Source organism: Jatropha curcas, chromosome 6 (assembly GCF_041381405.1).
Source record: "Jatropha curcas cultivar XTBG-Jc1 chromosome 6, XTBG_Jcur_1.0, whole genome shotgun sequence".
NCBI classification, from domain to species: Eukaryota; Viridiplantae; Streptophyta; class Magnoliopsida; order Malpighiales; family Euphorbiaceae; genus Jatropha; species Jatropha curcas.
The window spans coordinates 27634199-27654656 of record NC_143156.1 but is presented as its reverse complement, the minus strand read 5'-3'; the positions used below and the strand labels follow the sequence as shown (position 1 = coordinate 27654656).

The window sequence follows — 20458 nt, the reverse complement described above, 5'->3', positions numbered from 1 at the left end:
TCAATTTTTTATTTTAAATTTAGCTAAAATTACAATCTAATTTGATATAGTAAGGAAATGAATTTGAATTGGAGGTTATTTAAGAGCCAACTAATTAAGTTGTTGTAATGATTCAGATAATACGATGCTGTAGAGAACGACAGCCAACCTGTTTTGTCGTAGTGCAATTATTTGAATCATTAAGGTAAATTAACTAATTATGTTTGCACTAATTGTGTTTCATGTAATCTTTCTTTCCCTTTATCATTTTCAACATTCTTTGTCACCCCCAAAATCAACAAGGAAAGCTCTGCTGTTAATTTTACTATGCTATGCTCTTTGTTTATATATATATATTATAAGAATGCAAATCACTTTTTGATAATAATAAATGAATTATATTTGAGTTTATTATTCTTTTTTTTTTTTGTCAATTAGGATTTAATTATTGAAGCAGATATCCAAAAATAATATTTGAATACAAAAAAAAAAAAATTAGAAAATTAGTTTCAACTAATGTTTTTAGTAGAATTAATGTTCTTTTTATTTTTAGAGAATAATTTACTTTTGAAAAATATTTTTGAAATAACTCATTTTCTATTTTTACTGAAATATTAAAAATTAATTAAAAAATATGAAAATTTAATTTACAGAACTATAAAATGTTTAAAATTATAAAAATTTCATAGTTTTAAAGTTTTAATACTAAATATAAAAATGATAAAAATCTAATTTTCGCATATAACCGGTATTGATTAATAGCAATGGTCAATGGATAAATTGGTAAGGATATATAACTTTTTTAATAATAAATTTGTTAAAACTTAAAAAATAATTTTCGCTCGTAGAAATAGGAAGCTATTTTTCTTTAAAATGACTTATTTTTTATTTAATTAGAAAATTATTTTCAATAACTAATAGCTTAACCATTATAAGTATTTTTAAAAATATTTTACAAAAGAAATGGAGGCTATAAGCGAAATTTCTCCAATACCAGGAGGAACGTTCTTATAGAGCTTCTTTCTTTCTTTTTTGAAATCAATAATGCATTATTACTCATTGTTCCTTGTCTTTATAAACGACGTATGGAGCCCATTAAGCATTAACCTTCTGCTTTTTGGGCAATGCTTAAAAAATATGCAAAAAAGTTGACATGCTTCTGTTTATTTATTTAGTTATTTTTAAACATTTTATAAAATTCATTTTAAAGGATAAATATATTTGGTCCAATTTGAGTTTGATACAACTTTTACTGTAGCGGGTCAAAATGTTTAAAATGCCTCCGTGTATATTGCAGGCAAAATCCACCGCATTAGAGCACTATATATGAACATTTTGTTCTGCTACAGTGAAATTGTGTTAGACCCAAGTTAGACTAATTTAGCATACCTCTTACTTGAAATGTTTTGAGAGTAGGACTGTGCTCGGAATAGTTTTTTTACCTTTATAGTGTTCGGTAACATAACATTTAAATTAAGTTTTAGAAATTAATGTAGCGTTTTATAAAATGTTAACTAATGTAATGCTTAAATTTTGACATTTCATAAAAAATTAATCGAATAACTGACAGCTAAATGTTACTAAAATAGTTAACGACTACTAAAATAATTAATTTTGCTGAATATACTCGATATATAATAGAGATTTTGTGTTGTGATTTTGCAGTTACCATTTTGACATTGACATAAAGGTCATTACTGGTAGTTTTGATGTCAATTAAGAAGATATATATATATATATATATATATATATATATATATATATATATATATATATATATATTAGATGTAAAACCCATGCTTAATTATCAATGAGCTAATTTTGTTGGGATCCTCTACCTAGCAACCAACTCATCTATCAATTCTGGTATATGAAGTTGATAGAACACAATCGTGTCATGCATTAATTAATTAATCCTTTATGCTCTTTGTCAAATTGAACTTAAGATGGAGTTTTGGTCGTAAAGTAATGATAATCAAAAAAACCATATTAACAGTTTTTAGAATTTGGTTCACAGACACATCTCTAATAGATGCTATTCGAATATCATATTAAATCGCGGAGGTGAAACCTAAACGATCAGATGAAATCTAAAGAACGATGTTGAGTTTTATTTAAATTAATTCTAATTCATTCATGGGTTTGCATTAATATTGTTTTTTAATTAAGTACCCTAACCCTTATTGAGTTTGCGGTATAATTACTTTTAAAGTTGCAATTTAGGATATAGTTGTCAAAAGAAATTCAAATTTAAATAAAATTGCAACAAATCATAGTAATTTTTATTATTAAACCACCCGATTTTAGAGTTTGGGTCCACAATATTCAAAATATTTTTGAAAAAGAACATGAAACCAGGCAGGGCTTTTATGTTAAGCCCATGGTGGCCCCTTGTGCAAGAAGAGTTATTGCTTTTAGACTTTAGTTGGTCTCCTCTCATCACCTAAGGACTTCCTTTTCTCATGATATGATTAAAGGCATTGGTGCCTTTGGAAGGAAACAACTTTAGTGACTGAGAAGGACTTATGGATTGTCAAAATGAGCTAAGCCAACCTTATCTCTCTCTCTCTCTCTCTCTCTAAATACAACACAAATACAATACAAAGCAAAATTAGCTATTTTAACAGTAATTAGTTATTTTAATAACGTTTAGCTGCTTGAATAACTTTTCATAAAACACTAAAAGTTATGTTATATGAGTTAATTTTTTATAAAATGATATCTTAATATTTAAAAATTAATTTAAATATTATGTTATCGAATATATAAAAATAACATTTACAACTATTTAAAAAATTATTGCCAAAGAATCAAAGGTAACCATTTCTTTCTTTCTTTATTTTTTATTTTCAAAAATAAAATATAATCATTAAGTTTCTTCTTCTAAACAACTTCCACCAACAATTAGTAATGAGTCCATTTTTAAATGTTTGTGATTTGGAAATTTTTGTTTAGATAAGCAAAATAAATGCCTTTTAGCTTATTGCAAATAGCCATATTTTGTCCTCTTTAGTTTAATCAAGGCACATACTAAATTTTGCATTAGTATGTAGATTTACTGTTAGCAATAGAACAAAAGGATTTAACCTAATGGGTGTAATTATGATTAACTGTGGGAAACAAAATCTTCTTGATTAGGGTTAATTTTTTTCTACTATAGGGCTACAATAATGTGGTCCAAATCCTCTTTTAATGAGCATGTATATGCTTATTTCAGGAGGTAATTATCATTTGGAAGCCCAAGATCCTTTAGAGGCACATGTTATGCTTTTGAAATCTGTAAAAAGAAAAGAAATTAGCCTTTTTGGCTTCAGATTTTATGAGAGATTTTGTTGACAATTCTCAAATGAAAAATGAGTTATGGAAATTTTGGTTTATTGGAGCCTACTAATTACTAAAATTTGTAATGAGTGTCTTCATTGTGCATTACAATAAAAATAAAATAATTAATTTATTATGAATTTCTATTTTCAATATGAATCTTAAATTAAAAAGATTAAATTAGTACATCATTTTTAGTTTTGGATTAATCCACATACCTCAATTTATAAAGAAAATTATAGATTAAGTAAGCGAATCTTTCAAAATTTTTATATCTTTTAAATTTAGACCGGCTCATTAATAAATATGAAATTTTGCTTATAAAATTTGTATCAGACAAGAGAAATTAAGCATTAATTAGACTATAAATGAGTCGAGAAAAGCTGAATCCTACCAAGTTTGAGCTCGACTTATTGATATACTCAAGCTTAAAAAAGTAAACAGGTTTAGGATTAAACTCGACTCCTTAAATTTATTGAATAAGTTTGAACGGGATAAGTTTTGACAACTTGAATTTTTTTTTTTCCCCCCTTCTATCTAAGGGTAGGCAAGGGTTCATATCTCCATTGGAATCATGTTTAAAGGTGCAAACACCAGAAAAGCTAAGAAAAAGTTGCATACCTCATCGAAATATGAGGGTACTCAAGAACTCCAACTTGCTACTCTCTCAAAGCCCATTTTTTTAAAACTAATCAATAAATTAATATAATGACACACTTTAGGATTAAAATAAATACCAACCTAAAAAATATGAAAATAATCAAGGTTGTATGAATTGGTTTAACCTCTTCATCAATCATCATCTATTAAAATAACTTATATACATATCAAACATTGAAAATAACTTCCAACAAAGAAAATCAAGTTTTGAAAAGTGTTTTCCCCTTCTTTTGACTCTAGCATCTCAATCACAAAAAGAAAAGCCAGTTGTTAAAAAAAATAAAAATAAAAATAATATAAATTAAAAAATTAAAAAAAAAACCCTACATATATAATACATCATCAAAAGCCTTGGATTGGTTGGATATCACATACACCAAAATACACCCACCAAGCCATAAAAAAAATCTCACAAGAGAGTCCAGAAAAACCAATGGAAGAGAAGGAGAAGAAGAAGAAGAAGCAAAAACAAAAACACCCAAATGACCAAACAACGAAACCCACATCAGATTTTTCTTTCAAGCCAAGCTCAGAAGTGAAAGGTCTTCGTTTTGGTGGGCAATTTATAGTAAAATCTTTCACTATCCGGCGAGCAAGACCACTTGAACTTCTAAAAGTTCTTTCTTATCCACCAACAAATAAAAATAGTAACAGCAAAATCCCTTTTCCTTCAACGACAGCTTTCTTGCCTACAAATTTCACTATTTTGGCCCATCAAGCTTGGCATACACTTACTCTTGGTCTTGGTACCAAGAAATCCAAGATTTTAGTTTTTGTTTTTGAATCTGAGTCTTTGAAATTGGCTATTGATAGAATTTGGCCGCCAGAAATTCCTCTTGGAGAAGTGAACAAGAAACTCATTAGAGGCTTAAATGGGTATGAGATGGCAAGATTTAAATTTAGAAAAGGTTGCATCACTTTTTATGTTTATGCAGTAAGAAGAATAGGAAATATGGGTTTTTCTTGTGCAGATGATTTAAGAACAATCTTGCAATCTGTTGTTTCTCTTAATGATTTCTTGGATCACACTGCCATGCTTGCTATGCCTCATCAAAGAAGCATCAACTATCAAGCTGCTCCTGTTGCTGCTATGGCTCACTAGCTAATCATTTTTTTTTTTTAATCTTTCTTTTAATTAACACCATCTTTCTCTTAGGATTTTTAATTTCTTTTGGTTTGATTTTACTTTTTCTTGTTAAATATATATATTTTTTCTACTGATGGATTGGTGGGGGTATTGGTTTATTTGTTTGAGATCTTGTGCATCTATGGTTCATTTTCTTTTCTAATTTAAAAAGAAAATTGTATTTTAATATGAATAATATTTGGAATTTATTAATTTCAGAGATAACCATTTGTATTCCTCTCTGCATTTTTTCTTCCATTGTTGCTAGTTTGCTACTGTTTCTGACTCTCTGATATGCAGCGACATTGCTTACTGGTAATTCTGCAAAAAGAGGTATGCGCTATGCAATAACATTAAATGTATCTTCAAGAATACTCGTAAAATTTAATCGCTATGCAATACTATGAAATTTAAACTATTTAATTTTATTTTAAAAATCTCTTTTAAACTGATAAATTTTATTTTATAATAAAAATATGAAATTTTATCAATTTCACGAAATATAAAATTAAAATTTTATGAAATTTATGTTTTATCAATTTGAAAAAAAAATGTTTATATCTCTGTTTGATGTTTGTATCAGAACTTGAATATGGGCTGCGTAGTTGGTCCAAAAATTTCCTCACTCCAATACTGTTTTCTTGTAACTTGCGTTAAGTTATGACCTGTGAACCCAAGTGTTGAAACTGCACTTGCAATCTTTTAATTGGTATAGAAATTACAACTAACGTACCTCAATTTGTCATTTTATATACTACATAATGCCAAAAATTTTCTTGGTAACTTCAGTGGTTCTTCTATAATGCTGTGAGAATCTGTAATTTCATAATTTTTAGAGAGAATTCTAGTAGTAGTTAAGGTTAAATAATAAATGTTGGAATAAAGATCAATTTGTTCCGTAAAATTATTATTATTATTATTCATAAACAAAAAAACTACAAAATCGAATTTTTGACTCAAATTTATCCTTTAAATTTATAATTCATGTTCAATTTTACCCAATAGAACCCAAATTCATACGAGAATTTGGGTAAATTCAAATTTTCTTTTGCAAATTGAGCTTAAATTATAAATTAAGAGGGTAAATGAGTATTTGAAATAATAACTAATAATTAATGAGAGTTATAAAAAATAAGGTAATTGCTCTTTCTCTCCTCTTTTTATTTCAATAAAATGAGATATTTTTTTAAAATGTTCGACACGTGTCCGAAAGTATTTGAGGGATGTCGGTGTTCGACATAGGCGGGTACATTGAATTTTTAAAGTGTCCGCATAACTTAGAGGGAGAGCAGACAATTGCTCTTCCTTCCTTCTTTTTAAAGCTAAATGTTAATCATTTAACTCTGTAGGTTCACCCTTGAATACAAGCAGGATTATGTACATCTTGCATATATATATATATATATATATATATATATATATATATAGAGGCTGGATTGCATGATTCAACGCAGAAATGATGGTAGGGTTAAGGGCCAACTCTCCTCCTAAGAAAAGCTTTGTGGTCTAGAAAAGTGAAGGAAAAGCAAAAAAAAAAAAGAAAATTACATCTTTTTCTTTATCACATTCCTCCTCTGTGGCTTTAATCATGGCTTGAGAAGGCTACATCTCCAACCACTTTTTTCACAGGAATCATCGAAGTCTCTTTCTTTCCTTCTCCTACATACAAACTTGAATAAAGGATTGCTAACGGTGCAATGTATAATGAAAGAACAATAAGTGCTTTTTATGGGTGATTCATAAGCAATACTCGGTTGCAATTCTTCCCAAAAATTCTTCCCGAACTCTAATACTTGCAGCAATTTTTTCAATATGATCAATATTGTTTTTTTCTAATTAAGTTTTAATCTTGAACTAGTTATGATTGACTATATGAATTTTTCATTTTCATTCCGTTTTTTACTGGTAAATTGACGGAAAGAAAATTTCTTTATTGTCGTCGGATAACTTTCTTGTCCATCACTTTAATTTAATAGACTCTAAGGAATTATACTAACTTCCATCTTTTTTTTTTTTTTTTTTTGAATTAACTTAGAATAAGCTAGATATGCTTATTATTTTTTAAATTTCAGTAACATAATTATGTCATGTTAATTAATTTATGACAAAGTATATGCAAAAGAATCTTGACTTAAAAGCCATGAAATGTAAGCTGAAAACAGTTAAAAGTAAATAATATAGCTGTAAATTATTAATTAAATGTACCTTAGCTGAATCATTTCTAACATTTGTCTAACGTTTTCAACCTTCTCTTTCAAAACTTTCACCATCTTAATTTTGACAAATTTCTTATCCACTACTACAAAACAAACCAACGGTCAAAATTATGACCCCTGCCGCAATTATCTGCGAAGACCAAATAATTGAGAAAAAAAAAAAAAAGAAAGAAAATAGAAAGAATTGAGAAGGTAAATTAAAAGAATTAATCAATCTAAAAATGCTTAATTACACTATGATTTCTAAAAAAAAAAAAAACAAAAGAAAGAAAGAAAGAAAGAAAGAAAAAAGAAGCTTACATGATGAGACAAATTGAGGCATTGGCCTATGAACATAAGAATAAAGAACTGAGAAGTAACGATTTCAGGAAAGAAACACTACAGACATGAACCCAGAAGTGCACATGCAATGAAGTGGAAAACAATCCCACATAGAACTTCTTATTTCAAATACTTTTCTCTTGTCTTCAACCCATGGAGACTTTTGCAAGTTCTTATCTTCACAAAATCTTCTCAAAGAAAGTGATGTTTTGAATTATTTTACAAAACTTCACCTGCCTTTAAAATTCAAGAATTATTGATCTCATCATACTGTTAATTGATTAAAGTAGAAGGCTTTCAGCTAATTTTTTTTTTAAAAAAAGGTAAATAACTATTTAGTCCTTGAATTATGATTGAAATTACAATCATATTTTTACTAGGCAAAATCATTGATTCATCCTTAAAGTTTAGCTTGGTCGAACTATTTAATCCTATCGTCCAAAGTGTCAATTTTTTTTTGTTAAGTGAAAAACTAAAAGATAATTTAATAACAAAGACGAGGAACTAAACAGTAATGTTGTATTAAACGTGAATGATCATAAAGTCAAATATCACAAGTATTTTAATAATAAAAAAAATTTTTTTGGATGAAAAATTAAATAATTTAATGGAACTAAACCTTAAGTAATTTTATCAAATAGTAGTAATTTAGACCAAAATTGGTAACTAAGTAATTAATTATCCTTAAAGAAAAAAATGAAATTCATGAACTAGCTCAAAGACAGAGAAGAGAAACAAATACCGCTGGGCTACGACCCAAAACAACGAGGTTAGGAACCTTTTGCTCTAGCGACTGAATTAAACGGGCCCTACTAGTGGAAATTGCGTCGAACCTTTTCTTAACCCAATCACACTTTTCTTAACCCAATCATACTGAAATGGTGGACATATTTCTCTTGTTTTGCACGGAAAAATTATGGACTTTTACTGAAACTAATCGTTTGGTGTATTTGTGAAGGCAGAGAGGGAACACAAACTAAACGAAAATGGGGTTTCTATTGACATTTTCAGAGCTTTTGGTAGCCCTTATCACTGTTTTATTCTCTGCAATCTTCTATGAAGCCTACAAACGACGACACAACAACAGGTACTTGCTCTTCTTTTCACAAAAATTGTTTCTTTCATTGTTATTTTTTCTTCATTTAATCGCCATTTTTTTTTAACCTTTGGGTTATTATGAGGTTATTTCTTTTGAATATACTTTTTTCTGAATGATAATTTGATAGGCATGTTGATGCTCCTGCTATCTTTGAGGATCCGAATTCGTTGAAACAGGTAATTGGAAATAATAATTTAACATTTTTTGTTTCTGAAATTTTAAGTTGTTTTGATCTAGTTATATAGTTAATGGGTTTGTAAGATTCTGTCTGGTTGCTGAGAAATGAAAGAAAATCTATTGTTGCTTGGTCTTTATTCACTGGCAAACTACTCAACTCGACTTGGGAATCTGTTTTTATTTAGTAGGGTTGGTATTAGATGACTCTTTTAGTATAGGCCACTAAATTAAGAACATGAGCTCCATTATCTTCGTAGAAATTGTTTGTTCTGCTTCAGTTCTGTGATTCCTTGAAGTGAAAATGTCATGGTCTAGATTGGCTTTTAGCTTAAAAATTGATGAATATCTGAAAAAGCTTCTCTGGGGTGTAAATGCGATCCAATTGAATCAAATTACTGTTGTGTTAAGTGCAGTCTACTCAGCTTTCGTAGCTCTGACTATCACTTTGTGCAATGTTGAAATGCCATTGACACCATACTCCAATGATGAGAATAGCTATATAAGAGTTGGATTTTAAACCGTCCTCCCCTGTTTGGACCAGCATTGAGTAAGACCTTAAAATGAAAGATTTCTAGTCTTATTTTATATTTGTACTTATTACCATGCCTTCATAGCGCATTGAGCGGAGAGTTATGGTGCGACTTCAATTTCAACTTCAACACCAATGGGTCTGGTTATGGAAATTTCAGCACTTGAGAAATATGTTGACTTAAAAAAGAATCATTGAATAAGAGAGAAACCAAGAGTAATTGTTATAATTAATTCGTTTATAATTTTCTGATACCGAAGCTGCTTTTAATTAATCTGACCTTTTCATGTTATTCTTACAGGTCCCTTGCCCCCATATCCATGATCCAGCAGAGAAGTATATATCTTTGATCATGCCTGCATTTAATGAAGAGCATAGGCTTCCTGGAGCACTTGATGAAACCATGAAGTAGGTTAAAGCACATTAATTTTAGTCTATTGTAGCCTTACTTTCTTTCCATTTGTGAATATTTTTATGACTGCAAGAGGGGATTTTGAGTGTTATACTTTATAGTTTTGAATAGAATACTCTTTCAAATTCTGTTTTGCATTTTATAGTTTGTCTGCTTCTTGTTTTGTCACGTTACATGATAAAAAATGGTGGTTGGAAGATTAAGGGCCAAGTTTTTCACACGTTGCCTCTAAAAGTTAATAATTTTGATTGATGACCAGAGCAAAGAGAATGATAATATTAAAGCATAATGATTCTTATGTCTTTACTTTGTAGTTATCTTCAACAACGTGCGGCAAAGGATAAGTCATTTACTTATGAGGTATAATTTTATTCTTCTAATGTCCTGGATCATCTGAATAATGATGAATGATTGAGGTATAATTGCAAGCATAAGATTGAGTTACGTACGTAATTGGCTACCATGAAATTTAGATTAAGATTGTTTGTTCTTTCAAGCAGCTTGTATTTCAATGGTGTAAAAGAAAATGCTGCAATTGACTTGAGAAGTGGTGAATATGGTTTCCAATTCTATGCTTTTCTATTGTGGCATTTGGCAACCAAAAAAAATCATATGCTTGTCCACAAAGCTATGGGTTTTTGATATTATTGTCCAAGCTTTAGCTTTAACAAATATTCCATTTTTTTGAGTCCTGACTGTCTTAATGGTTGGGCATTTGACCTACTACTGTCCTATACAAAGAAAGTATTTTACTGAATACACTTTGATCATGCAAGATTTTAATTGGCATCTGAAAGCTTATGTTGGTGATTGATAAACACTGATCCTGTCATTAGCTTTCTTTCTTGAACAGTTTACTGCTTTCGGGCTGCTTAGAATCTTCTGGCAGTTTGTTAGTTTTTCCTTTACCATAGAATTGAGAAGCCTCATGTATATTTGATTCTTTATCTTTGTTAGCAAAGATTTTCCTCTCGGTGAAAGCATTTTGATTTTTGTGCTGACTTCTCCCCGCCAATCCTTCAAGATGCTAGCTTAGTTCTGTACTTTCATCATCTCAAAATCTAAGAAGTATACATTGAGCTTGGAACAATTTAATTAGGACTGCCTGGAATTCAAGCATGCACATATGTCTGTGGTTGCATGTAATTACATAGACACATGTATGGATAATACTCGTATTTCCTACATATGACGTAGATGATCTGAGCACTTAATCGTTAATATGAAATGTTTGCTATTCCATTGTGTCTACTTGTGAACAATATAGGATTTGCGCATTGTGTATATCATTTATTTTTCTCAGCTCCAAATTTATGAATGGATGAGTTCGCAAACAGGTGGTGATTGTGGACGATGGAAGTGCTGATGCAACAAATAGAGTAGCTTTTGGCTTTGTGAAAAAATACACAGTGGATAATGTAAGGGTTATCCTTCTTGGGAAAAATCATGGCAAGGGAGAAGCGATTCGAAAAGTGAGTCTAATCCAAACAGTTCTTTTCTTCATTATGTATATGTTTAAATTGAAGAACCCATTTTCTGTCATTTGCATGATGACAACCATTGAAGTTCTTTACCTTTGTGAAAGCATTGTAAAACAGGGCATGCTTCATTCACGTGGTCAACTACTTCTAATGCTGGATGCTGATGGGGCGACAAAGGTTAATGACCTAGAGAAACTTGAAGATCAGGTTTGTAATAGCTGTGGCTGTGTAGACCATGTTATAATGCTGCGGGAAAATCCTGATTCAAACTCCATGGAAAAGTTAACATGGTTACCTTTGGCTACTTGATCTTTTTCCTCTCAGATTCATGCAGCTGCCAAGGAGTTTAACTTAGGAGACTCAAAAGCCACAGATTCAAATATTAGAATATCTGATGTCCCAATTGCTGCATTTGGTTCTCGTGCTCATCTTGAGGAGAAGGCTTTGGCAACAGTTCAGTCTAGCTTAGGCTTCTCATATTCATACATTTTTCCTTCTTTTACTTATCAACTTCATCTTATGTTTCTCATGGTTGATCCAATTTACTTTATGTTCCAGAGAAAGTGGTACCGCAATGTTCTGATGAAGGGATTTCATCTTGTGGTTCTCTTATCTGCTGGTCCTGGAATCCGTGATACACAGGTAATTTTCTGGAGTATATATATCATGCACGTTTTTTTTTTTAATCTAGTTAGTACAGATGCCCAATTTCCTTTGCAATATTCTTTATCCTCGCTTTTTCTTTTTTTTTTTTCTTCAATATTTTTCCTGATATTTCATGTTACAGTGTGGTTTTAAGATGTTTACCCGAGCTGCAGCAAGGAGTCTTTTTACAAACATCCGGCTGAAAAGGCAAGTATAATCTTCATTAGCACACCCTCTCATATATTTAGGTCCTCAAATCTTTAAATTGAATTGAAAACTAAGAAACATGACTCCTCCTATGTGCCATGACCCTGATATGTGGACAGGCTCATTTCCAATGCCATGTCATAGTCCATGAGGAAGAGCCACAATGCAAAAATATGAAAAAAATTAGAATATGCTTTGGTGTGTTTGCTTGATTATATCATATAAGAAATATTTGCTTTATGCAAGTGGTTGACATCAGCAAACTATAGATGTAAACAACAGTCTTCCCTAACTTGAATGATCTTGGTTTCTCTCGTATTTTTTGGGAAAGGAAAGATCTTTAATTTGAATAGGAGCATCAGTAATGCTTGTCTGGAGGTGGAATTTTATCAATTAATTTAAAAGATCTAGAAAGTTGCATTTGGATCAGTTTTTCTGTCTGAATGAATTTTAAGTATGCCCTTGGACAAATCCTAAAGGCAAAATGCCAGCCAACTTATAAGTAATCCTTTTAGTTGCAAGTAAAAAGGACACAAGTTTGCCACTTACATTTGGCCTTAGATGTTTCTTGCTTTACACACTTGTTTTGTTAGTTGAATTTGTTATGTGAACTAACACTTGAAGGAACTGGATGTTTGTGCAGATGGTGCTTTGATGTCGAGGTGGTTTATCTATGCAAACGATTTGGTATCCCTATGCTTGAAATTTCTGTAAACTGGTCTGAAATTCCTGGATCCAAGGTGAATCTATTAAGCATCCCCAACATGCTTTGGGAGCTTGCAATCATGTCCATGGGATATAGAACGGGATTGTGGAGTGCTTGCAAATGAATATTTATAATAGAGTTTATTTACAGGAACTGTAGCACTCTTATTGGCCTCTTTTGTTCTCATGCAATACTGGACAGAGGAAGACACCGAGGACTCCATCCTTATTGTAAAAGCACATTTGACAGCGTAATTAAGGAGAAAAATTTAAACTCGTAGGACTTCAAAAGGCAAGCAGTAGCAGACCCTTTAGTTTCATTTATGCTAACATTTTGAGTGGCCATATTTTTTTTTCTTCTATGTTCAGTACATTGATCATTGAATTAAGAGCTTAGCTTCTTATGTTAAGACACATGTAGTTAAGTAATACAGCTCGTTCATATGAGCCAGAGGTCATGTTAACATGGGTATGTCCTAAAGTAATTCACTACATGATGTCACTATGTCCTAAACAATCAACATTTTCCTAAGGTACTATGTTTTTTTTTTTGAAAATTTGTCTCTATTTATTGTTATTCTATCCCTTTATTTTTCTAATGAAAAGACATTGATACTCTGATTTATCCCATTTGTCTTAATTAACTATGGCTCGATGTATGATGGACCCGTACACTAACTGTAAGTAAGTTATAACTTAAAACAATGCTTACCTTAAGTTCTAACAATAAGAAGTTAAATCACCGTTGTTTGGCAAATGATTTGTGTAAGAAATGATTAGTTTGACCACTATTCAGTTAAGTGAAAACACCAATTGGTTTGGTCAAATAGTGGGATTGGACCCACAACTATTCATTTAGGTTATGACAGATTAATTACCTAATTTATGGTCAATTATGGAAATCAACTGAATTTGTTTAGAAGCATCTTAACGCTTTTTTGGCTGAAAATGTACACAATAAAAGTTAGTTTAAAACATTTTAATCATAAAAAAAAACATTCTTCAATGACATGACCCTTTAATTAATTAGTTTAAGATATATATGCTTAATTACCAAAATTTCCATGAAACTTCCATTTATTAATATTCTTTTCACTTTCTCATTACATAAGCAAATCCATTCTTTTTATAGAGTAGTTGGTGTTCGTTGCCATATAGTGGAGCAGTTGCAATTCTTGCGTAAATAGATAAGAATTGCAAGACAAAACCAACAATAATTCTAGCTTTCTTTCGTCAATTCTGTATTGGCAGATTAATAAACAACATGTCAATGCTTTTAGACACAAACAACAAAATGGGTAGCCCTATTTTGCATGAGTTCAAGAAGCAAGCCTCTTTCTTCTTCAAAGAAAAATTCAAGACTGCTCGCTTAGCACTAACAGATGTTACACCAGCACAATTGTAAGTTCATTTCTTGTTTATATGTATAATTTCAATTCATTTTCATTCATTAACTTTTTATTTACCATGATAAAGGTTGACAGAAGAAGCTACGAATGAAGATTTTTTGGCACCAGATACACGTACCATGGCCATAATTTCAAGGGCTGCTTTTGAAGTTGATGATTATTATAGAATCGCAGACATTTTACACAGGAGGTTTTTCTTTTATTTTTATTGCTAATTTTGATTTGGATTTGGTAGTTTATTTACTTATTTGCATTAATGAAAAGAAGTGATTTGAACTAATTAATCAAAGATTCAAATAATTTATTTTCTGTTTGTTTTCTTTTCAGGTTGACAAAGTTTGATATGAAAACCTGGAGAGTGTCTTACAAGAGCTTACTTGTATTAGAACACCTTCTAACCCATGGTCCTTTAAGAGCTTCTGATGAATTTCAGGGTAATAAAGAGACCATTAAAGAGATGGGAAGCTTTCAATTTGTCGATGAGAAAGGGTTGGTTTTATTTTATATATATATATATATATATATACAAGTTTAATTTTCTTAATTAGTTATATTTTTTATTTGCATGCTATATATATATATTTAACGTATGTTTCAGATTCAACTGGGGTTTGAGCGTTAGAAACTTGTCCGCAAGAATACTAAAGCTTCTGGAAAATGATAAATTTCTAAAAGAAGAGAGAGGAAAAGCTCGTAAATTAACAAGAGGAATTCAAGGCTTTGGGAGCTTCTCTCGTCATCAATCACCTTCTCGTCATGATGGAAGCTTTAAAGGTTTGGCCTTTAGGTCTAATTCTAATATTACTAATAAAGATTATGAATTCTTGGCCTCAGATGATGAGTTTTCCACCGAGGAAATGGATCAGAAAGCACAAAATTTCTGTGAAACTTTTGGGGAAGAAGATCATCCATTCTCTTACAATGAGCATCACACTACAACATCATCATTTCTTCCTCTAGAATGAAAATTTTCACAACTCTTCCTTTTTCACTTTTCTTTCTGTTTTTCAAGTTTCTTGTTGATTGTACATGATATATTAAGGTTTGTGAGGAAATTTTTTTACACCTGCATTTGAAATTTTTTGTTTTTTATTATCTTTCCCAAATTATGATTTAAAATCATATATCTAAAGAAGTACAATGAAGATTATTATTTTTATTATCTTTCTATTTATAGAATTCATAATCTACTAAATCCTAATGTTTTAGAATTACAATGGTAATTAATCAGTTGGCAAATTGGGTTTGTATGTGAGATTTACAAAGTGGCAATTTGACAAAGTCGACCCATTTTTGTAATGTAGTTTGAGGGTTCCATTGAATGTTCCAAATGGAAGAAGGCAGATCTTATATTATGATTTTTGCTTATAAACTTTGTAAGTCTAGGCGTCACACCCGTACTAAAGGCTCCGGCCGTGACAATATATTTCTACAAAAAGGACAATGGGTTCTTCCAAACTTATTGGTATTAGAGTATTTTTACAAAGTATTAGTTCATATTTCATTAAAATTTTTCTTTGGATGGGTTTCGAATGTATGTATGTATGTATTTGAAGATTTTTTAGAAAAAGAGAAGAATTAAAAAGAATGATATTGGAGTAAGGCTTAGCAAGTTTTGTCATTTTAATTTCTTTTTTTTTTTTTTTGAGAAATTAGGAATAAAGCTGGGTGGCAAGAAAAATAAATGATTAGAGTAGAGAAAGTGGGGATCTCTCTGATTTATTTTTTGAAATTTTATAATTTTTTTCAAATAAAGATGTAAAAATATTATTTCAGTAAGTCTTATAAATACTGAGATTGTTTAAAATAAATATGACTGGCAACAAATAAATAAATGTGTTTATTGAATTATTTCTACTAATAAATTCACAAATTCAATAAAATGTTACATGTACACAGGAACAAGAATATGGTAAAATAAAATGTCATTAAAATTTTTAAATGATAAATTATTTGCAAGGCGTGGGCCGTTTGGCAGACGAGGAATACTATAGCCGGCCAGAAAACTATAAGAAACGAGCGGTAGAGAAGAGAAGGCCCAAAAGAGAGAGATCAAAAGAGAATAGAAATTCTTGTTATCAATAACCAGTAGTATTACAATCAAACCCAGCAATTTTATCAGATCTTGAATAGGAAAAAAAAGGGTAGATCCTAAAAAGCTTAAACAAAAATTAATATCAATATATATTTATGAATTTAATAATAATAAAAAAAAAAACATCTCAGAATAATATAATAATGAAAGAATTGGACCATTTTGGCAATCAACTCCTTGCCTTCTCAGAGTCATCAAATCCACAGTCCAGACCATCATAAACATGGAAGGACGACAAAGCTAGAATGGAAAGGGCAACAAGCTGCTCACTTCTTTCCAAGAAACAAAACTGTATTTTTTTTCCCCTCTTCTCCTCCAAAATCCCTATTCTTGAAATATTTAGAAGCACTTCCTATGCACAATTGATGGCCCAGACTCATCATATTCTGCCTTTGCAATCCACATCTGCATTCAAGAAACACGCATACAAATTTTCAGAATGAAAAATCAAACCTTTTCATTTTTAAGTGAATTTAGACCATTAGTAAATATAGACCAACCTGCTGGAAAGTGCTGAGAGATGCCAAAATGGACCCGCCAATCCAGACACTGTACTTCCTCTCTGGTGGTGCAACCACCTTGATTTTCATGCTGCTTGGGGCAAGTGCAGAGATTTCTTTGCTCATTCTGTCAGCAATTCCTGGGAACATGGTTGAGCCACCACTAAGGACAATGTTACCATACAAATCTTTTCTGATATCCACGTCGCACTTCATGATGGAGTTATATGTGGTCTCGTGGATGCCTGCAGCTTCCATTCCTATCATGGATGGTTGATAGAGCACCTCTGGGCAACGGAATCGCTCAGCACCAATGGTGATAACTTGCCCATCTGGCAACTCATAGCTCTTCTCTACTGATGAGCTGGTTTTGGAGGTCTCTAGCTCCTGCTCGTAGTCGAGAGCAATATAAGACAGTTTTTCCTTCACATCCCTCACAATTTCACGTTCAGCTGAGGTGGTGAAAGAATATCCACGCTCTGTGAGGATCTTCATTAAGTGATCAGTCAGGTCACGGCCAGCCAGGTCGAGACGAAGGATGGCGTGTGGGAGGGCATACCCCTCGTATATGGGCACTGTGTGACTGACACCATCACCGGAGTCCAAGACGATACCTTCACAGCAAATTCCAGAATAATCACACTAAATAGAGGATAACATTAAACATATTGCTCTCTCAAATAGGTTAAATTTGACTGCCCATTAAAAGATCATTTGTTATGTTCTTGAGGTCACTCTTTATAAACTATCAACTTGGCGCACCAACTCAGAAGTACCAGTTTACATTAAAATTAACACAATCTGGGACATAAAAACATTTTCTTCACAATCTATAGCTCCATTTTTCAAATTGAACTAATTGAATCAAGAAAATCCTTTGACTGCTTACCAGTTGTACGACCACTGGCATACAAGGATAGAACAGCCTGAATGGCCACATACATGGCAGGAGTATTGAAGGTCTCGAACATAATTTGGGTCATCTTCTCACGATTAGCCTTGGGATTCAAAGGAGCCTCAGTTAGAAGTACAGGGTGCTCTTCTGGAGCAACACGGAGCTCATTGTAGAACGTGTGATGCCAGATCTTTTCCATGTCATCCCAGTTATTCACAATACCATGTTCAATAGGGTATTTCAAAGTTAAAATACCTCTCTTGGATTGAGCCTCATCACCGACATAAGCGTCTTTTTGGCCCATGCCAACCATCACACCAGTGTGACGAGGGCGACCAACAATGCTGGGAAACACTGCTCGCGGAGCATCATCCCCAGCAAATCCAGCCTAAAACCAAATATTGAAATCAGTACCCAGAAATAATATGCAAAGTTAACACAATAACCAGCCCTGTTTCAGAAAGTTCGAACCTAGTTCTTAAGAGAGGCTTTTTTTTGTTAATAAAATGAGAACTATACCCCCATAAAATACAAACACAATAAATTATACCTTGACCATTCCAGTTCCATTGTCACAGACAAGGGGTTGAATATCCTCAGAATCAGCCATGTTCTACTTCCTAATTGCAAAACAAGTCAAGACTATCAGATTTTCGAATTCTATTAAACAAAACAAAATGTATTAATTAGAGATTAAGGAAAACAAACTCAAGAATTTTCGAAGGAGATCGAATCTCAGGTTAACAGATCGAAAGGAGACAGAGAGAGAGAGAAATTAATGGAAAACGAGAGTGGTTTAAGAGAAGAAGCAGAAGTTAATTAAGGAGAAGAGAGAGTATTTGAAAGAGAGAAAGCAGCGAAATGAGTGTTTGTTGTTCGTTTTGAAAGGGAAATAGAAATAGTCATTATGTGGAAGCGCGAGATGCAATGAGAGCCGTTGGATTAATTTTATAAATTTTTGTGTGGGCACAACTTACAGAGACGAACGCTTCATGGGCTTGCTTTTTAGAACTACTTGTTTTTCAAACTTCAAATCCGCCCTTCGCGCTTTGTTTTTAGTTGCTGGCTGGCTGGAGTGCCTTTTTTTTTTTTTTAATTTATTATTATTTACATTTTTGTTAATTTATTTATTTTAAATTAATATATCAGCATTTCAATAATAAAATTTATTTTATTTTATATTTTTTTTGAAGCATCTAGTTTAATTTAACTGTTGAAAATTTGTATTTGTGTAAATTGTGTTTTATATAAATTATAAAATGTTTTGCCCACACAATATATTCATAGCGAAATTTATTGTGCTTATACCAAAATTAAAATTGAAGATATTTTTTCTAATGAAACATAATGCATGAATTCTTGCATACCAAGGCATAACCCAGTGATAAGTGCACGTATGATCTAGCAATGGATCCAAGTTCAAATTTCATTCCCTTGATACTAAAAAAAAAAATATGATCCCTCTGATTTATGAAATACAATTAGTCTGTAATTTTAAAAAATAAGCATATTTTTTGTATTTTTTCCATTAAGTATCTTATGAAATGACGAAAATACTCATTTTTTATTTTTAAAACACATAGACGGACTAAATGTATTTTTTAAACTATAGAGACCGTAAGTAATTTTTTTGGTATAATATTTTAGCATATCTCCTTTAATCTCTATAGTTTCTTATTAACTTAACGGAGAATAATGTAAAAATTGAACAGAAGAAAAACATAGAGAAAATTTATATATTTCAAAAAGATAAGAAATGACTAATTGTATTTCAAAAACAACAGGGATCATATTGTATTTTTCCCTAAATTTATGTTAAAGTAATTTGAACTTAACTTCTAAATTAATTCCCTAAAGTATAAATATTAAAAAGTTATTGAAAAGTAAAAATATTTTTTTCTCAAGAAAATGAAACATGTGGTCATCATACATCTGCCATAATCATTCTTCCAATTTTTTTGGTATTTTTCCTTAAGTTCAGCTTTGCTATATATATTAATGTGTTTTGAGTTATTATTTTTTGCCTGTTGGATCCAACTCAATCTACTTTTACAATCATTATATGACTATATTAATCCTCCATTTTAGAACAAATAGATTCAATAAATTTTATGAATCTATTTTTTTTTTTGTTTAAAATGAAAATTTTATTTTATGTATTCAATTATATGAAATTAAAAATAATTAAATTAAATTTTAGTAAAATAAGTGAAATTTCTAAATCAGATCCAAATTTTATTGATAAAGCTACCATCCTCTCCATAAACCATGGCCACCTCATCTGTTTCTTCTCCATAAAAAAATAAAAATCAATGTTCCTTTCAAAATTTATTATAAATAGTATTTGGTGAAATTTGATTGAATTACATATTTTAAGTTACAATATATCAAATGCGAAAAAATTTATTTATAAATAAAATATAATTAAAATTTATGTATAAATGAGCTCTGAAATTTTAAATTTATTTAAACCAAAAGAAATTTATAATTTTGGGTCAAATAGATGACCTGCTCATGCATGCAACATCTGAACATTATCACACCCTCACCATTGATTCTTCCTCTCAGATCTGCAACTGCATGCTGCTATTGCAATTTTTTTTTTTTCAATTTTCACAACTTTTGCAATATATTTTATCTAACCATTCAACAATTCAAATATTACGTACACTGTCACAATC

General features: G+C 30.9%; 4 protein-coding genes across 5 annotated transcripts; 3 read left to right on the top strand and 1 right to left on the bottom strand.

Moving 5' to 3' along the window:
* Positions 1–4307: 4307 nt before the first annotated feature.
* LOC105647693 (uncharacterized) lies at positions 4308–5311 on the top strand. The gene has a single exon (XM_012233878.3). The coding sequence runs from the start codon at positions 4394–4396 to the stop codon at positions 5060–5062; it is 669 nt and encodes a 222-aa protein (XP_012089268.1). The 5' UTR covers positions 4308–4393; the 3' UTR covers positions 5063–5311.
* A 3122-nt stretch (positions 5312–8433) lies between these two features.
* LOC105647703 (Nucleotide-diphospho-sugar transferases superfamily protein) lies at positions 8434–13435 on the top strand. Of its 2 annotated transcripts, XM_012233891.4 has the most exons (10): positions 8445–8710; positions 8850–8898; positions 9730–9836; positions 10155–10200; positions 11178–11312; positions 11439–11528; positions 11646–11774; positions 11880–11963; positions 12109–12173; positions 12817–13435. In XM_012233891.4, the coding sequence occupies exons 1-10, from the start codon at positions 8610–8612 to the stop codon at positions 13001–13003; spliced, it is 993 nt and encodes a 330-aa protein (XP_012089281.1). In that variant the 5' UTR covers positions 8445–8609; the 3' UTR covers positions 13004–13435. The 2 variants fall into 2 exon arrangements, with proteins under 2 accessions (XP_089579261.1, XP_012089281.1); XM_089723135.1 differs by having other exon boundaries at positions 8434–8710; positions 11646–11963.
* A 132-nt stretch (positions 13436–13567) lies between these two features.
* Positions 13568–15386, top strand: LOC105649432 (epsin-3). The gene is made up of 4 exons (XM_012236071.4): positions 13568–14279; positions 14355–14477; positions 14615–14776; positions 14886–15386. Exons 1-4 carry the CDS (start codon positions 14143–14145, stop codon positions 15250–15252), a joined length of 789 nt encoding a protein of 262 aa, XP_012091461.1. The 5' UTR covers positions 13568–14142; the 3' UTR covers positions 15253–15386.
* A 949-nt stretch (positions 15387–16335) lies between these two features.
* LOC105647712 (actin) lies at positions 16336–18653 on the bottom strand. Its single transcript, XM_012233903.4, has 5 exons — positions 18486–18653; positions 18328–18397; positions 17772–18165; positions 16883–17496; positions 16336–16787 (listed from the first exon to the last, which is right to left on the bottom strand). The coding sequence occupies exons 2-5, from the start codon at positions 18385–18387 to the stop codon at positions 16722–16724; spliced, it is 1134 nt and encodes a 377-aa protein (XP_012089293.2). The 5' UTR covers positions 18388–18397; positions 18486–18653; the 3' UTR covers positions 16336–16721.
* Positions 18654–20458: the final 1805 nt, after the last annotated feature.